Source organism: Protopterus annectens, chromosome 8.part1, assembly GCF_019279795.1.
Source record: "Protopterus annectens isolate FY-2018-M chromosome 8.part1, PAN1.0, whole genome shotgun sequence".
Lineage (NCBI taxonomy): Eukaryota > Metazoa > Chordata > Ceratodontiformes > Protopteridae > Protopterus > Protopterus annectens.
Genome location: NC_056742.1, coordinates 109,057,699 through 109,083,493, shown reverse-complemented (window position 1 = coordinate 109,083,493; position 25,795 = coordinate 109,057,699). Strand labels below are relative to the sequence as shown.

Below are 25,795 nucleotides of genomic sequence, written 5' to 3'. Positions count from 1 at the left end.
CTGATGCTCTCTAGGCTGAAATGAGTTATGTGAGATAATCTGTCCATGTAATAAGGATGCTCCTGGGTGTCTGCTGCATGAGTTGTTCTAGGTACAGCCCACTATGAGGAGGTCCCTATTTGGTGAAGGACTCAGTAAAAGGATAGTTTAACTTGTCAGGGAATACCTGGGTTACTTACATTATGAGCCAAGGACTGCCGCCGCAGAGAGTAATCAGCTTAGCAACAGTATGGCCTTAGCAGGGCAAGGGACAAAGAAAATGGAAGGAGCCAAGCATGTTGCTGGTGTCTGTAATGAGTATTTTGCCCCCACTGACACTTCATATTCAAATGCTTGCAGGAAAAAAAATAACTTTCAAGTCTCTTTCATCTGATTAATAGTTAAATAAGATGGTCTTTAACAAAGACAAGCACAGAATTGATTATATTTTTGGGTCTATATTAGAACAGTGAAGAGGCGTTTAATCGAACATCTCTTCATCGACACAAAGAGCGAAAGCTCAAAACAGCAATTTCTTTCCCTGGGAAAGAAATCGCTTGGCCTTCCCAGTGTGTTTGCCCCTTTCCCCACTGTAGTGCGATCTTTGAGTTGGTACATTTAGTTGGGGGGGGTGTGGGAGCAAAGCCTCCCACATTATTATGTTTGAAAGTGTGTGTTTGCGCTACCGATTTCTTTCCCAGGGAAAGAAATCCGTGTTCTGAGTGTTCGCGCTTTAGTGCGTTTGCTGTTTATGTGTCGATGAAGAGGGTTCGATTAAACGCCTCTTTGGTGTTATGATATAGACCCTATTTTTTGGTTTATCACTATGTGGTGTGAACTAAAGCTATGCAGTCATATAATAAATACATTCTTATTACAGTGGTAGATGTACTACTGGATTTATGCACTTCGAATATAATTCAGCATTTTTTCTCTTGGAAGTAATCAGTAATTAATCCTTTCCCAACAATGAATACTTCATGCAAATCTGGAACCAACAATGAATGCTAGACACCTGCACTATAAAACGAGGAATATACAACCATATCTACTTTAGCAGGAAATCCCAACAGCAGTAACTAGACAGAGGGGGACATCCATGCACAAGGTTATGTTGAAAAGTATTTGGGATACATCAAGGAAACTTTACTCCTATATGAACTGCTAAAATACAGTGCATAAATACTGACACAGTGCAAGATATAATGGTAAGGGGTTCACATTTCAGTCACAAACTAAGACTTAAGTGACCTGAAACAGAGTTTGGTAATTCTTTAAGGGACGGAAACACAAAAGCTTAGAAGAAAGGCTCCTGGAATTTGTGCAACATGAGCTCAGCCCACGAGTAAGACCTTCATATACAGTCTATTACTGAGACAGGATTCAGGATTTGTGGACTAATCTTGACCGCTCCCTGGTATTTCCAAATCAGAGATGATTTTATGGCTGATTGACCGTTAGCCTTTTTTTTTCTTGGACTTTATTGATTTTAAAAGTTTCTAGCAATTTAGGGATGCTCCTAATCATTACATATGTTAATTTATATTTTGTCATCAGTTTTTAAGCCACTATCTGATGGCAGCACAGGGAAGTAAATAGCTGTGGTCTTAAACTCTTCCACCTTTCTTAGATGCTCACCTAGAGAAAATAGTGGATTATTTTCCGAAGGAACATTGTCTATGATTTGGAGGGGCTACTTTTCATCACATCTGATTTAGGCTTGGAGGAAATATTGCGGAAGGAGCACAAGATCTGAATGACAATACTAAGTTTTCTTTCTTTCCAGTATAAAGTGCATTGGACTTAATTTCAAAGACAAGGAAGGCATGATCACAAAAAAAATCAGCTCAGAGGCGCACAACACTCTTAAGACTATTTAAAGACTTGAGTAACTAAGAAGGCATCTGACTCTGCTGGAACGGGTAAGTCAATATACTATGACAAGGGCTTATTGTACAGACAAACTCCTAATGGCCTACCACTGGAAAATTCTGCTCACAGCCTACTGTATTCCTTTTCAAGCCATATTATCACGAACTGCATAAAAGAGGGGCTTTTGCAAAACCTCTATTGGCTTGGTAATGGGGAAAAAAAAGCATGAGAGGGCATTACAACACATGTAAAAACTGCTGAAAATTTGGCAAGGTAGGAGACGTACAGTAGCTAAGACAGGTTTTGTACCACAGCCTACTAAAGAGGAAACATTTCAAAGCACAGTCATGGAGAGTGAGAGGCTTTTTAGTTTCCCAAGCACACAAAGTCCCCCCCCCTCCCCCCCCCCCAACGGCAATAAACTATGCTACTATGTTCCATGAGGCAATGTATTTGTCCTCTACGGTGGCAAATGCTGTTTTGGAAAATTTCAGCAGGGTTGTTTTTCACCAAATTACTGACAGAGAGGCTAACTTTATGTCAGACCATTTGGGGAAGCACTTCAAAGTAAAGCAGTTAAAAACTTCCTCTCTAAGATCCATAAATGGTTTGATGAGCACATTTCATTCTACTCGTATAACCAGTCCAAACTAACTACAGGCTAGTTTAAGTGGGACAAGTATCTGTCCCATTTCTTCAGATAAAGAGAGGTACCCCAACAAGTTGGGGGGGGGGCTACGAGTGAGGTTGAATGCGATTACCCTGAAGACTATGTTGTGGAGTATTTCCTGAATCATTTCAGGACTAAGCATAATGACCATACAGGGAAGGCAACAGAACACTGTGCACAAGCACAGCAGCAGCAAAAGGTGTGGTACAACTGGACATATGAAGTCCAAGAACATACAGCTGGTCAAAGTAATGGTGCTTATTCCTTTTTCACAGAAAAAGCTACAGGCATCAAGGGAGGGCCCTTTAACTTTTCTGAAGAAGGTAATGTATGTTATTCAAGAGGTGTAATTGAAAACAGGAAGCAGAAATATATAACCTCCATCATTCTAACACAACATAGCCCATCTGTGATACAGAGATACTGTTATTCAGTATCTTCAGCATGTTACAGAAGGAATCAGAAGTGGATCTTGGGGTAGGTCTTTTTCAGTGAGGCTTGGTCTGACTCTTCAATGAAGTAGTGGGAGTCAAAAGCTGCAATCCTCTAACCAAGTTCAAAAGATACAGTCAGCATGCTAAGGAGGTGTTAAGCAAACAAGAAATGTTAGGGATAACTATCAAACCAAAGAATTAGCAAATTTACAAATGGCAAAAGCATCCTATACTGTTACCAAACAAGCAAATGTCTGAGAAAATGAATAGTGAAAATTGGCATGTAAACTTCCCTTTGTGGTGTCTCGAGAAAGCATACATGAGGTTTAGAAATGTAGTAGCTAAGAAGTAAGGTGAGGTAAATAATATTTGTCAGGAAAAATTTGTACAAATACTGCAACTACTTCCAGTATACCATACAGCTTGTAAGATATGTAAAGCCGTATAAGAATTGTGCATTTTTTATGTATTAGAGGTCTGGAACTGATTTCAAACAGACATACAGCATAGCCTTTTCTTCTAAGCCAAGGGTACTCTCATAAATGTACTGCAACATCCTACAAAACAGTATGATATAAAAAGAAAATGAGGCTTAGATTTGAAATCTACATCAAACAGAAAATAGAGAACCTTATACTCTTGAAAGCAAGAAATTTGTCTAAAGGACTAGATTAACTATATTTCTGCATAACTGTCTCATTCCAGGACATCACTTTAGACAATCTGAATGTAATACAAAACGTGTAGTTCCAGCATTAACAACCAAGAAATAAAACACCCAAGTCTGCTGAATGGGGAGTCCGGATCCAATAATTCGTCACCAAGAACGTGAAGTTTCGACAATTTTATTAAAACATACTTTCATATCAAAAAAACTGTAGTAGTTAAGCGCTTTCATCTATCACATAGACTTCTTCAGAACAGAAGATGAAAGCACTTTACTACAGTTTTTTTGATATGAAAGTATGTTTTAATAAAATTGTGGAAACTTCGCATTCATGGTGACGAATTATTGGATCCGGACTCCACAATCTGAATGTACTTGGACTCTTCAAAATTTAAAGTGCAACCACAAATTTTTCTTCAAAGAGGAAGTAAGACTATCTACAATCAAAATGACTAGCTTAACAAAAATCTTGCGTTATTCAGTCATGATCTTTACCTCCATCTAAAACATGTATTAAAGAATTTAATACATTAATTTTAAAATCTGTCTTGTTCCCCCAACAAACCAAGAATTGCCTTAAATCATCATATAAGGGACTGGAAAGCAGGAGGGATTGGATTGGACTGCCAGATCGAGAATTATATTCTTTATCATCAATTCTAAAAACAAGATCTCTTTGGATAAGTACTACTTACATGGCCAGGTGAAAAGAGTTTCTAGCATGCCTTTACATAAAATTAAAAAAAACTCTAATCATAATCTTACACTACACAATAGTTTACAATGGTTACTAAACAATTACTTTTTAGAAAGAAGTCACACCAGGCAATTTACTTTTATTTCTACTATATTAAATATCTCTAGAAACTTAATTTACAGAAAAAGGCATGGATTTTTCTTCTTTTCTCGATGACATGCACTCAATCATATTTTCACTTCAACATTAGACACAATGATTACAGTTAAAGAAAAAAATCTGATATATCCGTTTCAACTAATGAATAATGAAAATCTGCATTTTGCTGATTATATCATAAGTAAATATGACTTGAGCAAAGATATGTGGTTGGATGTAATATCTTGAAGGCAATATGTAGAAGGAAAAATTAAATTCATGCAACCAAGGGTAAAAGATCTTATCCTAAAATGAAGTGAATGTATTTTAATACCATTAATACAGCAAAACACACTGGAAAAGGGTCTTTTATCCAAATTATATAGAGTAGCGAGGTAAGAAACAAAGTTGCAATGACAATTGTTGGAACTATTTTATTCACGTTAATAAAAGAACTCCAGATGAAAAGGATAACAAATAATTTTTAATATCTTCCAGACAACTTCTCTTAGAGGGAAACATTTTACTTGGAAATTATTACATAGATCTTTCTTCACACCTCATAAAGGGGCTCCAATATCCTGGACCTGATCATTACCAATATGGGAAATCAATGCTCCAAACCAGTGGTCACCCCCTTGTTGGTTAGGTCTGACCATATGCTAAATCACCTTTGACACAGACATCCCACACCCACCCCCCAAGTAAGGAAACATCCGTAAAAAACTTCTCCAAGGCCAACTTCATGCCACTCAAGTCAGAAGTTACAAACTTCCTGACACCCATGCAGACAGGAACTGAAAGTTCGACTGCTGAATCCTACAGTAAAGCACTGTACGAGCACATCCACTTGTGCATAAATCGTGCCATCCCAAATAGTACCAAGACGTTCTCCTCCAAAAAAAGGAAGTCAATCGGTGGTCCCATCATAAACAAACTATACAACAGAAGAAAGAAACTGTTGCAGAAGAGGAAAATCCCAGGATGCAAAAAACTCCCTTACCAGCCTCAGTAAGAAGCTGACATCCCTCTTAAAATCCTCCAAAGCTAGTTACGAAAATAAAATTGCCAAAGATTCCAAAGACAACCACAAAGCATTCTATAGCTATGTCAAGAAGCTAAATGGCAATGCTCAGATCTGCTCTGAGGTACAACAGAATGGCATTAAATATACTGATCACAAGGACATTGCCAATAACCTGGCAGATCAATTCAGTGCCAACTTCACCACCCCCCTCTCAGCCCCTAAAGGGTCCATCTCAATACCTAAAGATTGTCAAATTCCAGTAATCACGGCCACACAGGTAAAAAACGCACTCTCCAAAGCGAAGAATACAGCATCTATGGGACCAGACGACATCCCGGGCTGTGTACTACATGAACTACAAAATGAACTGGCACCTCAAGCAAGTGCCACGTTTAATCATAGCCTCACCTCAGGCTTCATGCCCACTGAGTGGCGCACAGCTACAGTTATCCCACTCCACAAGGGGGGATCCACCTTGGATCCTGAGAACTACTGTCCCATTAGTCTGATGAGCCTGATCTGCAAGGCCATGGAACTTATAAACAAAGACATTGGCAACCTTCAAAACACTGGACCCGACCCAGTTTGGGTACGTGAAGGGCTGAGCGTGTCCCATGAACCTAACTGACTTCTTCAAATCAGTCTCCAGAGCCGTGGACAAGGGTAAGGTGGTCCACACATCCTATCTGGACCTCGCCAAGGCCTTTGACACCATCCCCCACTCTGGAATCATAGGTAGGTACTAGGCTATCTGCCCGAAGGCATTTATAAGCCTAGCCAGGATGTGTTGGCTTTTGCCGCCCCCTTAGAATAGTTCCCTGTGCCTCTGTCCAGCGCAGCCAGTGAAGTGATCCCCGGGGTAAACTTTGTTTCCCATCCACTCGTCAAGGTTTCTCTTGAAGAGTGCTAGCGAGAAGCTCTGCCTAATGTAGATTAGAATCTTGTTCCAAAGCATAAGTCTCTGTGACAGGAATCTATCCTTCCAGCACGTTCTATTTATTGTTGTGGTGAGGTTTAGATCCCTAGAGCGTGTGGCTTGAGGGGATATGGTTTTCTTTAGGTGGAGCATGTCCATCAATTCTGGGTTGGACATGGCCTTGTATGCCAGGCAGAGATCACCTCTGAGCAGGCGGTATGCAACTGAGTAGAGCTGGAGTTTCTTCAGTCGAGCTGCATAGGGCATCTGTTTTAGGTCAGTGAACCACTTGGTGAGGTATTTCTGTGGTCTTTCCAGCTGTTGCAGGTGCCTTGTAAGGTACATCCCAAATGGGGCGTTGTACTCTATGATGGGCCTGATGAGTAGAGGGGCACAATGACCTCTTTTGATCTGGATGCAAACCCTTTTGTGATTAGGTGGGCCACATAGAAGGATTTTCTAACCACTTTGGCAATGTGATTATCAAAGGGGAGATTACTATCTACTTGAGTCCCCAGATCCCTTATTACATTTTCCGTATTTAGGGACTACCACTTATGTGGTAGTTTGCAAGTACTTTGTTATTTCCAAAGGGAATAACTATGCACTTTTTGGCATTTAGCTTGAGGCCATGGTTTTGACACCAGGTACCCGTCTCAGTGAGACCCTTTTGGAGGATGTCTGTGTGAGCCGGTGAGTCAATTATAGCCCCTAGTTTGCAGTCGTCTGCAAACTTGGTCAGCCATAGTCCTCCTGTGCTTGTCTGCACGTCTGAGAAGTATATACCAAACAGGAGCGGTCCTAGGACTGAGCCCTGGGGAACACCACTTGTAACCGGTTTAGAGTTAGACCTAGCTCCTGCAACTCTCACCATGTGGGTTCTGTCCATGAGCCAATTGGCAACCCATCTTGTGACATAGGGGTTTATGTTCAGTCTGGTGAGCTTGTCTACAATACCAGAATGGGGAATGGTGCTGAACGCCTTTGCGAGGTCTAGGTAGGCTGTGTGTACCACTTTTCCCTCGTCTATAGCCTTGGTAACTGTCTCAAAGAAGTCCACCAAGTTTAGCAGGCATGATCTTCCCTTAAAGTTGAATTGGGTAGGGTCCAGTGTTTGGAGGTTCCCATTGTCTATGTTAATGAGTTCCATGATGATGTGCTCCATAGCCTTGCAGACCAAGCTAGTCAGGCTTATAGGGCGATAGTTACCGGGGTCTGTTGTGGCTCCACCTTTGTGGAGCAGAATAACCGTTGCTGTGCACCACTCCATGGGCACATAGTCTGTGGAGAGGCCGAGTTTGAACGGTGTGTTTAGGTGAGGGGTTAGTCTCTGAGCTAGTGTAGGACGCAGCCTGGGATACCGTCCGGTCCCATTGATGCTGCGTTTTTGGCTTTGGAGAGAGCTATTTTAACCTGAGTGTCTGTGATTTCAGGGGCTCTACATTCTTCTGGTATGATTATGGGCCCTTTTGGGGGTGAGTGGGGGGTGAAGTTTGCACTGAACCTGTCAGGATGTTAGCATGATCGGTTGGTTCAGTGCATTTTGTGCCATTCTGCACTAACTTCAAGCAGATCTGAGCATTGCCACTTAGATTCTTGACATAGCTAAAGAATGCCTTGTGATTATCTTTGGAATCCTTGGCAAGTTTTCAGATAAACTTACTAAGCTGGGCATAAATCCTTATGTCACTCGATGGGTTGCCAACTGGATTACTGACAGCCCACACTGTAAAAGTAGCAGACTCCAAATCCAGCTACAGACAAGTGGAGTTACCTCAGGGTTCAGTCCTGGGACTGCTCTTATATGACATCTACTTCTCTGAAGTACAGGCCAATACTAAGGGACTCTGGCTAAAGGGACTCTGGCTAACAAAGTTCGCAGATGACTGCAAACCGGGAGCCATTACTGAATCCCCAAATGATGTGGCTATTCTACAAAAGGGCCTTACAGAAACAGATGCTTGGTGCCAGAGCCATGGGCTCAAGCTCAATGCCAAGTTATCCCCTTCGGGAAAAACCAGGCACCCATGAATTACCACATAGGTGACAGGAACACAGGTGGACAGTGGTCTCACCTTCGATAACATCGCCACAGCAGTCAGGAAATCCTTCTATGTGGCACACCTCATCACTAAGGGCTTTTCATCCAGAAAAAAGGAGGTCATTGTCTCACTGTACTCATCCCTCATTAGACCCAACACAGATTACAATGGCCCATTTGGTATGTGGCACACCTCATTACTAAGGGCTTTTCATCCAGAAAAAAGGAGGTCATTGTCCCACTGTACTCATCCCTCATTAGAAGCAACATAGAGTACAACAGTCCATTTGGTATGTACCTCACAAGACATCTACAACTGGAAAGGCCGCAGAAACACCTCACTAAAAGAATCACACGCCTAAAGCAGATGCCCTATGCTGACTGTCTAAAAAAACTCCACCTATGCTCTGTCGCATATCTTCTACTCGGAGGCAATCTCTGCTGAACATACAAGGCCATGTCAAACCCAGATCCGATGGACATGCTACACTTAAAGAAATCCCAATCTATCAGAGCCACACACTCCAGGGACCTAAACCTTGTCATCACAATGAACAAAACATGCTGGAGGGATAGGTTCTTGACCCAGAGACTCCCCATACTCTGGGATAGACTGCCCATACATGTCAAGAAGAGTGCCTCCTTGGCCCTCTTCAAAAGAAACCTTGAAGACTGGATGGGAGATGGGAAATTTACCCCGGGGATCACATCAGTCATGCTAGACAGGGGTCCATGAAAGTAAATATTGTGGGAAGAAATAGCCAGGGAATTGTTATTGCTAGGGTTGTATAGGCCCCAAGAGCAATAGGGCTTGTATAGGCCCTAGGGCCGATAGCCTAGTACCAACCTATGAACTAGTGTTTAATAAGCAAGTTTGTTGCAGATGTAAACAAGAGCTTAAAAAGCGGATTAGCAATACATGTTGTGTCGCACTTGCACCTTACTGAATAATCTTTTTACAGGCTTTATTTGGGGACAATTTCATTTTATCTAAGTCATTAATTATTTTTAATATCCTATTCCTGTCTGTGTTAAAAGAATGAAATACCCTCTTTTATGGTCCATTTTATTAACTGCAAAGGAAAGTTATAACCAAGAAATTGAAGAATTAAGCTACTCCCTCTTTCAAAGAATTTACAAATCCTGCAATGGAAGTATGTCATCTGGAAACTATCACCATTAAATCAAAATCTACTATAATCACTTCTTACTATAACATCTGGACAAATTTCAAGGAACTGTTTGATAAACAAAAATAGCTATACTCATATCAATTGTCATGTATACAATTTTTTTTAGAAACTTCATTGTTAGTAGACACTCTTGTAAATAGTTATTCTTGTTTGTTCTTGTTCTTATTCCTTTTTTATGCTCACAAATTTCTAAATACATTTTTTGTCATGATCAATTTGTTTAGTTAAAATCTATTTATTTGCAGTTTGCTTTCCAGGATAGTACATTGGGCTACAAGGAGCCCATTTTCAATGGAGTCCTGGGGAGAAATACAAATGCACAGTACAGAAAGAGCACAAATCCATAATATACATTTCAATTAAATATATTGCACAATTCAAATAGATGTTACATAATACAGAAATAAAAAAAATATTTTCATTATGAAAATCACATCAGGTTAATTCAGTAAGCAGTAGTTTTTTTTTTTTAGGGAATTACAATGAGGTAAATTTTTAGTCATTGGTCGAATATGTCCCAAGGGATGTAAAACTTTAGGAGGTAATGGACAGGCAGCAAAGTTTGGAAAGTTAGGAAGAAAGTGTGGTAGAATTAGGATGGATGAGAGCAAGAGCATTTCCATTGTGAAGTAAGATGCAAGTGCAGTGAGGTTTTAAACAAGGAGAGTCTGCTGGTGGTGCAGATGGGAGAAGGGAGTGAGTTCCAGAGGCATGCAAAAGAGAAGGACATCAAATGATTCCCAGCAGGACATGTTGGTTTATGCAATTTAATTAGGTTTTGGGAATTGGATCTTAGGAGTCTATCTGGTTTATGCATTTCAAAGGTATTTGCTAGGGGAGGGGCTGATAGACTGGTTATGAATGAGTTTGTGTTTGGATGAGCTGAGTATATGTGAGGAAGTTTGGTAATTCTAGCAAACTTAGTTGGTGAAGGGAATTACAGTGGTGACAAGAGGCTCTATGACCTGCCGCAAATTTGGATATTTTGTTACAACAAGATGAGAGTTTTGTTTTGAGGGAAGATTGTAGGCTGGTTAGGGATAGATGCACCATATAAAAGGGATGGGATGAGGTATGTATTAGCTAATGTAATCCTGGTGGTGGGAGAGATAAAGCGACTGTGCGTTAAAGCATACCTAATTTTTTTTTTATTTGCTTGTAGACGCTTATCAAATTTTAGTTGATTGTGTCAGAGACTAGTTCTAGGGGGGGTATTATTATTGCTGGTAATTATGAAGGATTGTTCGTCTAGGAAGAGGTTTTGGATGCACTGAATAACATAAGTTTTGTTTTGGTTGCATTAAGGGCTAGACGGTTGTTGAGCATCCCCTGTTCAGTGGAAGAGAAGGTGGCTTGTGTTAGATTGTTAAGAGCTGTGATGAAAGGGGAGGAACAGATTATAGTAGAATTGTCTGCATACTGGATGAGACTGGAGTTAGGAATGGCTTTGAAGAAATCATTTATGAATATGTTTAATAGTAGGGGGCCTAGCATAGAACCTTGGGGGATGCCTGTGGATGTATTAAGGAAGGATGAGGTAGCTTTTTTCCATTTAACTGCTTGTTGCCCGTTTTGTGAGATAGCTTGAGAACCACTGGGTAGAGGAAGGGGATAGGTTAAGTTTAGAGAGTTTGGTAAGGAGGAGGTTGTGGGAAATCGTGTCAAATGCCTTAGAGAAGTCGAGGAAAAGAGTGGATACAAAGTGGCCAGAGTCGCGGGCTTTGTTGGCTGTTTCTAGGAAGAAGAGGAGGGCAGTGGACGTACTATGACATGGTCTAAAGCCATGTTGGTGTGGGGGTAAGAAGCTGATTATTGATGAGGTAGGGTAAGAGTTGTTGGTATACACACTTTTCAAGTAGCTTAGAAACAGGGGATAGGATGGCGATAGGGTGAAAGTTTGGGATGTCATTATTACTGCCACCTTTATGGAGAGCACTAATAAAGGCCTTCTTCCAGAGCTGGAGGACCTGACTTTCTGAGAGAGACCGATTAATTAGTATGCTGATAGGGAGAGCAATGGTTTCTGTGGCTACTTTTAGGAAGTACGAGGGAATTTCATCAGAGGCATTGGAACCAGGTTTTAATTTTAGAAGTTTTTTTATGGTGGATATAGAGATGGGACTGCTAGAAAAAGGTGAAGGTTGGCAGCAAGGGATACTAGGGGAGGAAGGTATGGGAGCACGCTGAGGAGGTGTTGATGAAGGATGATGTTAGCTTGCTTATGGACTCTATGAAGAAACAGTTAAATTGGGTGGCCAAGTCCATGTCAGAGGCATCTGGGTTGGGGCAAGGGTTTTTTTTCCCTAGGTTGAGGAGAGATGAGACCCATTTGCAAAATAGTTTGGGATTGGTGGTGTGGTTGGTGTGGGGAGTGGAGAAATAGGCTTTGCGATCTAAGGTAATATGTTTTTTGACTTTATTTCATAGTGTTTTATATTCATTTAGGGCAATAGTGGTTTTATTTTTATGGTAATGTGTCCAGGCTTTGTCAGGGAGTCGCATAGTAGCTAAGGTGTTTTTGGTTAACCAGGGTACAGGGTTACTTTTTATAAGTTTTTTAAAATGTATATTTAAAAAAATGATATAGTGCAACTGCTGATCATTTAGTATATGCCTTACTTTTGTAGAGTTCAATGAACTTTCTAGACTGATAACTCATGCCTGAAGAATTCCGTGTTGGCAAGTTTTCAATGAATGTAAAATGCTCTTAAAAGTATTATGTTGAAAGATTACTCTAAATATTTAGCTGGTGGTAGAAGCAATACAGACATCAGTCCAAATATTTTATTTTGTACCATCCACTGCAACTGTCTATAGCATATATATTTTTTCCATTTTCAAAGTGCAATATCTAATTTTAAGTTACAGAATGTGATTATTAAAATTGCTCAAGTGTGCATGAAACTTATTTTGGTCAATTTCTAATTATTTTTGGCAAGACAGCAATGGAAGGCACTGGTCTAGGAGCATGCTAGATGAAATCACAAAGTCAGTGTGGTTACAATTCTGCCTTGTAGCTGCTCAGTGTGAAGCTTATGTGGATGAGGCAAGGTAATGATCATAACCTGAAGTAGCCATGCACATTTTATGCAAACTCTTAAGGCTAGTCGCCCCTCACAGACTAGCCCATCTGCCACACATTAATTGGTGGCAATGGTGCAAACATGTAACCATACCCCTGATCATCACATATTCACTGGTGGCAATGGTAGAGATCATGATACAACAACCTCTGCGCATGACGCTTTGTTGAAACTGTATACCTCACTAATGAAGTGGGAACTTGAGTCATACAAGGGACAGAAGTTTACCATGGCAGAAGGGGGAAAAGGCACAGTAGAAGGATGTGACTGACATCTGATATTCGGTTCTCTTACATCTTCCTGCTTCTTTACCACCCGAAATAGATCATAGGAAGGACCACCTTGTAGCCCTTGTGCTGTGTACCCTTTACAGTCCCCATCTTCACAGAGGAGAGAAAGAGAGAGACACTTCAGTCTTTTCCATTTTTCTTGTTGACATTTTGAAATGGTGACACTTAAGGCAATGCTTGATGTCATACTCCTCATCCAAGCATTACAGAAATAGAAGATATGGTCTGAAATCCACAACAACTTATTGAAGGTTTCAGGAGGTTATGCATTAAAAGCAGCAACTCTTGTACACCGAACATAAAAATAAACATCAGAATTTTGAGAGCAGGAAACAAAAATGAAAGAGTGCAGGGGCTGTGCCTACTCTCAATACTCAACATGTGATGTAATGGCATGTGCCAGATGTACTCATATCTGCTAGGGTAACACTAAATTCAGAGTGCTAAGATGAGTATAAACAACTTCACAGAAGGCTTCTAAAAACAGATCCAGTCTCCTCTGTGGCAAAGATGCATATTTTAAGACTGATGACTGTACAGTGGCCCACACCGCCATTAGCTGTTCTTAAACTGCTGAATACGGCAGCCAGTTTGTGACAATATTCTGCTCCATGATTGGCGCCAGCTGCTGAAACCTTATCTGTCTACAGTGACATCTGTAAACCTGTATGCAAAAGCTATTCCCACCAAATATTCAACAAGATCTACTAAGAGCAACCTGACAGAGACCTGGGGGGATTACAAAAAGCTAACATATAAAAAATACTGTTTCAGTAGGAATTCCTTTTTCAAGGTAAATGGCAGAAAGATTAGTAATTTAAGTTTTTCACACTCCAATTCTCTCTCTCCTGACATTTACAACTCAGTGCTGATGTGGTCCATTTCACACAACCCACTCCCAAACTAAACGTAAGCTTAGACTGGAATGTTGCATCCTACCAGGATTTTTATTGTTCTAGATCTCTACCTGCCCCAATGTAATACGTAACGACTGCAAGAAAAGTATTTAAGTAATACTCTTTTACCTGGAATATAAAAGGATATTTTACTTATCTTACTGAATTAATCACATTTCTCAAAGGATGGCTTTGAAATATGCTACTATATAAACTGCAAGAGTAATCATAGATTTCTTTCCTGCAAAAATCCTTCAAGATGTCTACCTTGCAAACATAAGTCAAAATAAAAGGTTTGAGCATTAAAACAAGCAAAACAAACAACTGTGCTACCTGACTTGTCAAGATATTTGTTACTTACACAGGGTTCACAGAAGTGTGCTAGGGTGAGGTATATGATCACATAAATCCATACAACATTACAAACTCAATCATAAAAATATTTTATATATATATATATAAGGTCCAAATAAATGACTGCCTATCTCCAACTCAGAAACCGACACTGCAACAAATCATTGTGCAAAACTATAAATGCATTCATTTCCACATTCTTTGGTGTATACTTCCTAATGTACATCTACATCCTATACACCTGAGTCATCACCACTAACTCTACCAACAAACACAAGGAATCCTACAGTTTTCATATGTAGGTGCTATATACTGACTTGATGGAGAATTCTCTTTGAATGGATATTTTCTTTCAAAACACTCCTTCGAAAACATATTAGAACAATAATCACTAACTAGAACAATGTTATCCATAGAAAATCCTGAGAGAAAAAAAATGTACTGTGGTTATTATACGATTTTGAACTTAAAGAAAAAAATCTTAACCTGTTGGGTCTGATAAAAATTTCTGAATTTGCAAGCAGTTTTATACTCAACTACCAATCTTATGGTTGTACAGTTTGCATTTAGTTTTGAGTTCATAAGACATTTTGATGGCAATCGCTTTACTTGCACACAGGTTCTAGAAGTTGTCTTATGTCTAACAAGACTGAACGTCACTACTTTAAAAGATAGAGAAACTGGAAAATTGGGCGGGGGGGGGTTGACAGTGTTAACATTTTTCTTGTTTAATCAGCCAATTCTGAGAAACAGAAAAAACATGCAGCAAGGTTTGTAGAACATTTTTTTCTAATGTACTCCATTGAGCTTTCAGAATTTTGTTCCCTGCTCACTTACCTCATAACAAGTTTACAGAATTCCAAGGCAGTGCGTGGGCATCCCCTTTTCTCTAGGAACCACATGTGACGGTACAGGGCCAAGAAAAAACCTCTGAAAAAGAAAATAAACTTTTAAGAGTTTCTCAGAGACAGTGTGGGAGTTACTTCACATTATTGAGAGTCTGCTGTTGTGGAAAATGGAGGATAAATGTTAACTCTGGAAATGAAATTATTTCCATGTCAAATGCATGCTACTGAAGGTGCTGCATGCCCAGAGTAAACACTGAGTGTACATTACATTTATATACAACATACGTCTGCAAATCTATAGTTCAGTAACAATACAAGTACATGATATGATACAAGCATGCATATCAGTCATGCCCACCAATATTATAAAGAAAGTAATTCTCTGCAAATCAAGAAATGAAAATGAAGACCTAAACATACATTATTAAAGAAATTTCTTGCGTGTTTTACGGGCATGTTTACCAGCTAAAGCTGGTGGCGTAAGACACCTAGGTACAAGACTATGGAGGGAGAGAATTCCGGCCCCTCAAGAAGGGGCCCCAAGTAGATTAACCAATATGATAAGAATTTAAATGCTATAACACTGGAGACCTTCAACGATTGATCTTTGGATGGGCTAAATCACCAGCTGCTGCCTTCAGGACAGAAAGAGCTGAAAACTGAAAAAGCACAACACTAACATGGTGCAGCCAAATAGACTTATGAAATGTAGTTCAACTTCCATCATCACAGCTGAAACAACAGCTGCCTCTAGTGTTTGCTTAGAAGAATGTCATCACAGTGGATGTCTGCATCACAGTCATGTTATCTTCAGTGTATATTCTCACAAACAATAGAGGCAGCTATCTCTCCTCTCCTGAGATTTCACCATGGTACTTTCATTTAGTGGTCAGCAACCTAATGGCAGCAAATAGTGCTTCAGCAGCAATCCACTTTGAAAGAGTCTGGTTAGAAATCTCAAGCCATACACTACCTGGCATGAAGATGAACTACATTTGTCTCTATAATGTCATGTAACTGATGCAGGTAAACACATGTACTGCCAAGCACACATTCAGCATGTGAAGGGTCCTCAATCCCCCCTAAGCTTTTGCCCCTACATAGGCAATTGTAAGATTAATGGACTGATTCAGAAGCAATTAAAAAAAAAAAGACACTTTTAGAAAGAAACTGCGACTTGTTCTGAAAGACTGATCACACTGTACTGTAATGAAATAGTGCCTTGTATGCCTGACTGGGCCATCACCCTGCAGAGGTCTGCATGGCAGAGAGGATTCATGTTAAAACTAATACCAGGGAAGCATAGTCTTTTTTAGTGCTCTGGATTTTCCTGGGACAGGTCCAGAAATAAGGAACTTATTTAGGCCAGAACAATGAACCAGACACATCTAACACAGACACTCCACCCTGAGTTGATCCCCAAGGTTTATGACTGATCCAGAGTATTGATGCTAAACTGTCACTGGACCAGAAATAAACTTGCACGAAATCCAGGAAGCACAGCTTCATGTACTATGTATGAACCTAATTAAACAGCTGTTCCGGATAGAGCAAAGCAGATTTGTCCAAGGGTCTATCAGAATTTAAACTGTATTATAATATAAAGACTCAAAACACCGAGCAGGCAGCTAACTCAGGATAGAAATGTTACCAGTCATAATTCCATGTGCTGGAAGGTGCACACCTATTAAACTGAACTCCTATCTAATATATTTATGGCATATTATATTTATTAATATTCCTAAAGTAAGCTACTCCACCATACATGTATCACAGACATTTACTAAAATTCTGTCCATCTTTGATGCTAGACTGCACTAAAGGAATTACAATGAACTGCAGTCATCTGTTTTAGCTTTGGATACCACAGGGGTTACTGCACACTAGCAATGAGGTAAATTACTTGACTTGTAAGAAAGAAGCGTCAGCTGAAAAGGAACGCTTCATTTTACTGGTTTTGTGACCTCAAGTTTTGTTCTCCTGAGCATGAGAGAGGAAAGTCTAGTACAGTATACACGCATATATATATATATATATATATATATATATATATATATATATATATATGTGTGTGTGTGTGTACAGTGTATTTCATATATATAACATTATAAAGAAAGAGGGAATTATTTTTGTTAAGGGACGGTCTTCTGCCGATCAAGGCAGGACATGAAAAAATTTTAGGAGGACTGAAGTTAAGATTTTAAACAGTGTAAACTTGGATTCGGTTGTTGAAGCAAGTCATGAAAAAAGGAAAGCAGATGAACAGTATACAGGCACTGTACAGGGGGATAATTAATAAGGAAAGATCTGAGAAAAGTGATTCTTCAGAAAAGAACAAGGCAGGGGTATTCCTCATCCCCAAACTTCCTGTTGAAAGGAAGTGAGAATCTTATACCGCAAAAAACACTGCAGACAACAAAAAAAAAAAAAAAAAAAAGAGAGAGATTTTCCTCAAACAGGAAAGGCAGTATGCACTGCTTTGCAGATGACTGTATGATTTTATTTGAGAATATGTGAAGTTAACTATCAGGTATACTGGCATTTTTCAATGGTCTGGAGAAGATTCAGTTTTGAAATATCATCCAAAGAGCCTAGTAGTTAAGGTAGGAGTTGGAGTTGGGGGATATGTTGGGATGCCATAATTTGCAGGGGAAGGCACATCAGAAAAAAAATATTTTATTTGACATTTGTTAACCGGGAGAGTCCAACTGGATATATGTCCATTTTCAGTGGAAGCCCGGGGAGAAAAGCTCCAGAGCAGAAGAATCATTAACAAGAGAAAGACATGTTACCCAAAAGGTTCATTAAACAATATACAGAGTACACCATCTTTATACTTCTTATAGAAGTAAAGTACATATAAGATAGTGAGTTAACCAAAGAGTTTATTTGCCAACATTCACAGGCTACATTAATATATACATGTTATAGAGGTGTTTAACAGCAAGTACAGCAGGAAGATAGAGTAGATAACTTCCATAACTCATTTCTACACGAGAGACATGCTATGTCCTTTAAGTTTCTTTACAGTGTTCAGTGATACTATTACCCCATGCAGACATTACAAAAACAGTAGATAAGCTGTTACTCTAGTTGCTGGAAACAGACATATGAGTTACTATCCTGTTGTAGTACAGGTACATAATCTGATTAAGGAAGTGTGTTTTGAGTAGTTTTTTGAACTGGGTGGTGGAGTTATTTATTATGTGGGCTGGAAGGGAGTTCCAGATTTTAGAGATGAAGTGGCTATAAACGGATCTACCTGCCTCATTTTTAAAGTTTGTTACCTTAAGGAGATGTTGGGTACTTGATCTCAGGGATCTGGTAGCGGTGTAAGGCTGGAGTAGTTGCTGCAGGGTTGTTGTGTTGCCTGGATGAAGTAGTACTTTGTGAGCAAGTGCTAGTTTGGTTGACTTGAAGGGTCAGGGGGAGATCTAGCCAGTTGAGTTTTAAGGCTTTCACAATGGTGGGTTCTAAAAGGTGATCCTGTGGCGGATCTGGCTATTTTATTGTAGCAGCTATCTAGTTTGTTGAGCTCAGTTTTTCGGAGATTGGTAAGCACGGGGGAGGCGTAAAGTAGGGTCGATAGGAGGTGTGTCCTGGCTGTGGTAACCTTAGTGTGACTGGTGAGAAACTGTTTGTTGCGATAGTGTAGGCCCATTTTTCTGTGGACTCTCTTCATGGTCTGGGAGATATGAATGTCAAATTTAAAGCTATTGTCAATTTTGAGGGCTAGCAGTTTGGCATGACTGCTGGGTGTGATGGTGGCATTATGAGAGGAGATTGAAATGTTAGATGAGGAGGGTAGAGATCTGTGAGGGCTGAAGAGGAGTAATTTAGTTTTGGCTGGGTTTAGAATGAGGTTTTGGTTAGTGATCCATGTTTCTGCCAGGGAAAAGCATTCTTGTGTTAGGGAGAGGAGGTGGTCAAGGGAGTCGGCTGCACAGATAATGGTGGTTTGTGGAACCGTATATGATATTCGACAGACAATTAGCTATTGCTAAGGGATATGGGAAAGAAATTGCTGGGACTGTTGATAAGGTAAGACTTTTATCTTGAATGCGAGAGCTAAGTGGTTAGGACCTTTACCATCCAACACAATGTACAAGGGAAGACATAAGCCCTAAAAATAGGATGGAGCAGATGTACACAGAGTTTGAAAGCTTTGTCTGTAAAGCACAAAGCGATAGAATATTCAAGAAGAATAATTAGATGGGAAAAAGGATGCAGAATGGGGGCACTGGATTTTGAGAAATATTTACCTGCTATTAACACTGCAAAGGTTAAGGGGATTTGAAAATGTTGATCTTAGAAGGGTTAAATGAGAAGTAGAACAGGTAGAGGAGCAAGGAAGGAAGTTTTGGTTGATGAAAAAAAGTACCAATTACACAGATTTTATGTATGTAGGGAAGGAAACAAACAGGACAAAAACTCAGAACCCCAGTAAGATTTTAGGGTTAGAAGGGCAGAAGATGGTTTGGAGAAGAAAGGGGTAACACTGATATCACAGGGGAAATAAATGGCCAGAGATGGGATTAGAGGGGATGTTGCTGAACAGGTGGAATTTAAGGAGATATAGGAAACTATTAGGGGAGGCAGGGGAGATTGACTATTTTCTGGAGGTTTGGTGAAAAGAATAAAGAAATAACAGTGAGAAGTGATTTAGGAAAAAATGCCCAAAGAATGCTTAGGGAAGGCAACAAAGAGATAAGGATGGGGAGGGAGGAGTATTCATAAAAGGAGTGGAGAAAACTAAATTGTAAGACAAAATGGGGAAGTTGTGAAAATGACACGTGAAGAAGACTGACTGAGGAATTATTGAAAGTCGGCAAAGAAGGAGAGTGTAGACTCGCAGTTTGGGGAAACTGGAGATGTGTGTACAGATGGTACAGGTCCCCCTCTGAAGGTGCAGAGGGAAGGGTGGAGACCTGATAATATACATTGTAAATGTGGGTAGCTAGGAGAGGAGCAGTTGCATACATTGGTGAGAGTGTACAGAGGTTCAGAGATTACAAAACAGTGTCCTGCAAATTTGGAGCAAGGTCTATGGGGATGGTTTTTGATCAGGTGTATTTGGTATGAAGCTGCAACATGAGGCTCTGCATACCTCTCAAGTGTACATTACATGGAACATATCTTATTTGAGGTCTTAAAAAGTTCATGTTCCTCAAAGTTCCACACAAAGGTGAGAAACAGTTGTTTGTCTTCACTGAAACTTGGCTTAATTCCAGCATAAATGACAGCACAGTAAATAGAGGGAATGACATTATTTCATGCTGACAGAATTCATTCACTCTGAGGCAAATCTTACGGAGGGGGGGGTGTATGTATGTATGTATGTGAATAACTGGTGTATTAAAAATGCAGGCCCTATTACTTGCCTAGAGAGATTAATGGAGTGAGCATAACAACTGCTTACATTCCACCCAGTGCAAACACCAATGCAGCACTTGCCACCCTATACCAGTCTATAAGTGAACTCCAGAACAGGAACCCAGAGTTTGTCCATGTAACCTGCAGGTGACTTTAAACAAGCCAACTTGAAATCGGTACTACCCCACTATCATCAGCATGTGAACTTCATGGTCAGAGGGGAGAATACACTAGATAAGGTTTTCACCAAGCTAAAACTGGCACATAAGGCAGCACCTTATCCACACCTGGCAACTCAGATCATCTTGCCGTCACGTTGTTTCCTACATACAAACCGTTGCTAAAATCAAGAAAACCATCAAGGAAGCAAATAAGGTTATGGCCGAGTGCAGTCACAGCACTGCAAGACTACTTTGAGAGCACGGATTAGCTGATGTTCAGGGAAGCAGCCACAATGAATCACCAAACAGATCTGGAAGAATATACAGAATCTGTTATGACCTACATCTCAAAATGTGTTGATGATGTAACAACTACCAAAGACATCAACATATGTGCAAACCAAAAACCATGGCTGTCCAGTGAGGGGTACAAGATTATAAAAGGCACATAATGCAGCATTCAGATCTTAAGACAAGGATGCCCTAAGGGTGGCCACAGCAAACCTAAACAAAGGCATAAAAGAGGCAGAGAGAACCTATGGAAGAAAAATTCAGGGTCACTTTAATGACCAAAGGGATTCTAGACCTCTATGGAAAGGCAAACAAGCCATAACTCGACTACAATCCTGCATCTGCTCTTCAACAGGTTCGACGTGGACAACAAAACTGTGGCAAATAAACTAACTGTTGGTCAAAATGACGAAGTGCTATGCCTCACCACAGCTGAAGTGCTGAAAACCTTGAGAAGAATTAACCCAAGAAAGCAGCTGTTCCTGATAACATTATAGGAAGGGTTCTCAGAGCCTTTACTGCACAGCTGGCATTGGTACTCTCAGACATTTTCAATACATCACTGTGATTAGCCATTGTACCAAGATGCTTTAAGAACATGACTATCATTCCCTTACCCAAGAATCCACAACCAGCAAGTATAAATGATTAAATCCCAGGTACTCTAACATCAACAGTAATGAAATGCTTTGAACGGCTGAACAAGAACCACATAGCAAAGCATGCCTGCAACACTAGATACATTGCAGTTTGTCTACAGGTCAAACCGCTGCACAGAAGATGCCATCTCTTTAGCACTTCATGAAACCTTGACTGACTTGGAAAATAAGGACTGTTATTGTCAGGATGTTATTCATAGACTTCAGTTCTGCCTTTAAAATGGTCATCCCCAGAACCTAGTGATGAAACTAATCCAACTGGGCATCAACATCCCCCTTGTGCAACTGGACACTAAAGGCATGTGTGGGAAATAATAGCTCTAAAAGCATAACTCTGAACACAGGTGTAAACACAGGGCTGTGTCCAGAGTCGTCTACTATTCACCTTGCTTACACGACTGTGTAGCCAGATAGGGATCCAACAGAATTATCAAGTTCGCAGATGACACCACAGTCACAGGTCTTGTCGGGAACGGCATGGAAACAGCATACAGGAGTGAAGTGGAACATCTGCTTGGCTGGTGTGACAGCAACAATCTGGCACTGAACAGGAGCAAGACCAAGAAACTGATTGTGGACTTAAGGTCGCAGGGAACACATCACCCTCTGGAAAGCAAGGGAGTAGCAGAAGAAAGAGTCAAGAGCACTAAATTCCTGGGTATACACATCAGAGGACCTGTCTTGGTCAGTGCACACCAACCACACTGTCAAAAAAGTGCAGAAATCTTTGCACTTCCTACAGAAACTGAGGAAACTAAACCTGTCACAGTCCATCCTCCAAGCCTTCTATTGGGGAACCATTGAGAGCTTACTGACAAATAATCATTGTATGGTACAGGAACTGTAATGCCTCGGATTGCAAGGCTCTTCAAAGAGTAGTAAAAGCAGCATAAAAAATCATTGGCTCACCACTGGCATCCTTGGATGACTCACACGAATCTCGATGTATTGGAAGAGCTAGAAAGATAATAAATGACCACACTCACCCGGCTTGCAGTATGTTCTCCTGCCTTTCCTCAGGTAGACATTACCGCAGCATGCATTGTAAGACTTCCAGGATCAATAGAAGTATTTTCTCTCATCCACCAGATTGCTGAACTGTAACAACCGGCAAGCCAGAAGCCATTCTGCCCTTTCAAACAATTAACTGAATGTTGTTGTCTTTCGGCTTTTCCCAGTCAGGGGTCACCAAAACGGAACTCTGGTCCGCTAATGATTGGCAGTAGATTTTTTCACGAACACCAAGGTGCCAGCTCAACATTCAACCTTCAACGAAGGCACGCCCATTTACGCATGTCTTTCAAACGCCCACCCAACCACGGGGAGGACATGCAGAGTCCACACAGAAGGCACTTCCCGCACTCCAGCCGAGAATTGACTGGGAGAACCTCTTGCTGTGAGGCAACAACGCTATCGCTGCACCACCACGGTACTCCAACAATTAATTGAATATTCTTCTTGAATAACCCAGTACAGGACATATTTTCATGTCCATTTATTCTAAGATCACTGCTACTAATAGCACACTTTAGTGCAATATCCAAATCTTCATCTGTCCTGAAACTTCAATGTGCAATACTGTATGCAATATTTTTGCTTCACAGGTACCTGTTAATGTGAAAATTCAAGTTTGTGCAATATCTACTTGTGCAATACCCTAAATGGCACATTTTATGCATGTAATGTTTGTAAGTGTCTGTCCTAGTGCTACTAAATAGTAACTGTATGTATGTATGTTTTGTGCACTGGGAACAAAGCAATGTAATTTTGTTTAGCTGCACTATTTGCAGATCTAAATGACATAGTTTACTTTGAAAGGGTCTGACACATTCTGTGTTAGGAATTTTTTTTTAACTCGTATTCATGGCAAACATTCATTAAAAGATCTTTTTTTGTAAGTAAAACCAGGATATTTTAACCATCCTATGAACTTCCTAGTCGAATCTTAGTAAGCCATTAGTATGTCTCCCACAACTTGCCCATTTGTTCCACATTATGAGGGCTGGTGTTCCTCATTTTGGGTATGGAAGGTTGAAGGCTACGAGGCCCAGCTATAACCACAGCCCCAAGTATGTCAAAGGTTGAGCTATTTCAAGGGAGTTGTTGCTGTGGTCTATGACATGCCAGTCTTGGTGAACCAAAGATAGTTTTTGGTGGGCACCAAAGTCATTGATTTGGTTTTCTAGGACTTTAGGATTAATTTTCAGCTAATAAGCCAAGAGATGAGATTTTATGACTAAAGGAGGATAGCCTGACTTGTAAATAAACTTGTTATCCACATCAGGTAAGATGGGAATCTGGGGTTGGTATCAAGGTGGATTTTTATCTATAGTGACAAGACAGGGTGGGGGTCCAAAACAGATCCTTGGTGTTCACCTCAAGGTAGAGTGTTTGTTAGATGCATCTGGTCAAAATTTCACTACAAATATGCAGCTGAAAATAAAGCTTTGAAACCGTTTGGCAGTCATGGGGCTTAGTCCACTTACTATTCTAAAGATTTGTAGGACCTGGTGATAGACCATCTCAAAAGCTTTAGTCAGGTCATTAAAACAGCCTGTCAGCTGCCTTTACACCATACTCAACAGATTTCTATCATCAGTGTCTGTGGTCAACCAGCTCAAAGGCTTTAGACAGGTCAGTAAAAACTGCCTCCGTCTAGCAATCTTTACATGGTACACGACAGACTAAAAATTAGAGTGAGTGTTTGTGGATCTGCTCCTTCAAACTGAATACAGTGAAATGCCAAATATCTGAGGCTCCAGGAGTACATGTACCAGCTAATAGAAAAAGCATTTTCCAAGACAAACTAAGTTAGAAGGCTAGCCAGCCAGCCATTAAGTTCAGGTTATAAAGGAAGGAGAGGTAGCACTCCTTTAAGGAAAGGCTTGACCTGCTGGTGCCGAGACATAACTCTAGGTTTCTACAAGGTGATTATGTGCAGGGATGTCTGACACATGGATCCTTATTGAGGAACAACTAAGGTCCAAGCTCTAAAACAAATCCCTGCCCATCTTGTTTAATGTATGGAACTTTGTGACTGCAAGTATTTCTGTCCTAGTCATTATTACTCTTCAGCAGTGGGATTTCTGAAAATAAACATTACTGTGCAACGTACAACTATGACTTTGATTAGGGAAATTGTATTTGCTCTAATCTGTACAAAGCTAAACAGTGGCCCTTGCCATTACTGTTCCTCAGCAGTGGGACTACAAACAGCCTTGCTGTGTCACATACAACTACATCTGTGGTTACGTAGCTGACAATGAGTATTTGTTTAAGTCACAAAGATGCTGCTGTTCTTTACTGCAACATTGCTCTTGAAGGCTACAGACTTGTTTCTCCCCTTTTAACCTGGTGTGCAGACTGCAGTGTTTTTATACAGACTATGTTTTTTCTTCAATAGAGAGGAAAAAAAAGTCTTGAATCTGAACAGACAGGACCACACCTTTGCAGAACTGATTAACCTGTTAGTAGGTCACACTGCTCTGTCACAGCAAAAGGTCTTTCCAGAACAGTAAAGTTTGCTCCATGAAGTGAAGCAGCAGTTTGCTCAGGGTCCTGCTTCAGTCTGCTTCCCTACAGAATACGGGAAGATTTCCTTAATGTTAGCCAGATTCTGAAATTGTAAGGAACCATTTTCCTCCTGAGAACAAGCAGTTACTACATCCTGCTGTGAGCAGTGGTGGTCACACACCAGTGTGTGCCACCTGAGTGGACCCAGACATTTGCCTGGTATGCACAGTTTTATTACTACATATTTTGTGCAATATACTCTTGAAACCAACAGTAAAACTGCTTCAGAATGAACTATAGTCTGCAAATGCATCTGGACCTGTTTTACTGCATGTGGTTTCTGGAGTGAGCATGCATGCATACAGTTTCTGGTTAAGGGTGGCAAATTGTGCTTCCTTCACTCTGATCACCACAAAATGAGTTTTTCTCCATTCCTTTTTATTCTACACCAGTATAATTAACTGTAAGGTGTTAAACATGACTGTGTACTCCAACTGAGGCAGCAATTCAATGCTTGAATTTTAGAAAGATCCAATCCGACACTTTAAAACCCAGCTTTCCTCCCTGCCCATCTTGTAATCAACAAGGGCATTTCTGATGCATACATTGTATGCAATGTTTTTATATTTGTGCTACTATAGCTTATAACGCAAAATATAACACGGCTGTTAGTGTTTTGTAATACAGTAGCAT

At 40.3% G+C, this 25,795-nt stretch overlaps 1 protein-coding gene across 1 annotated transcript in view; it reads right to left on the bottom strand.

Annotated features, from left to right (window-relative positions):
- The window catches only part of TCF25 (transcription factor 25), an 848,985-nt gene that overhangs the window by 592,777 nt on the left and 230,413 nt on the right, over positions 1–25,795 (bottom strand). Inside the window, exon 10 of the mRNA XM_044081728.1 lies at positions 15,095–15,187. Coding sequence (XP_043937663.1) covers positions 15,095–15,187 — 93 coding nt within the window. The remainder of the gene's footprint in view (positions 1–15,094; positions 15,188–25,795) is intronic.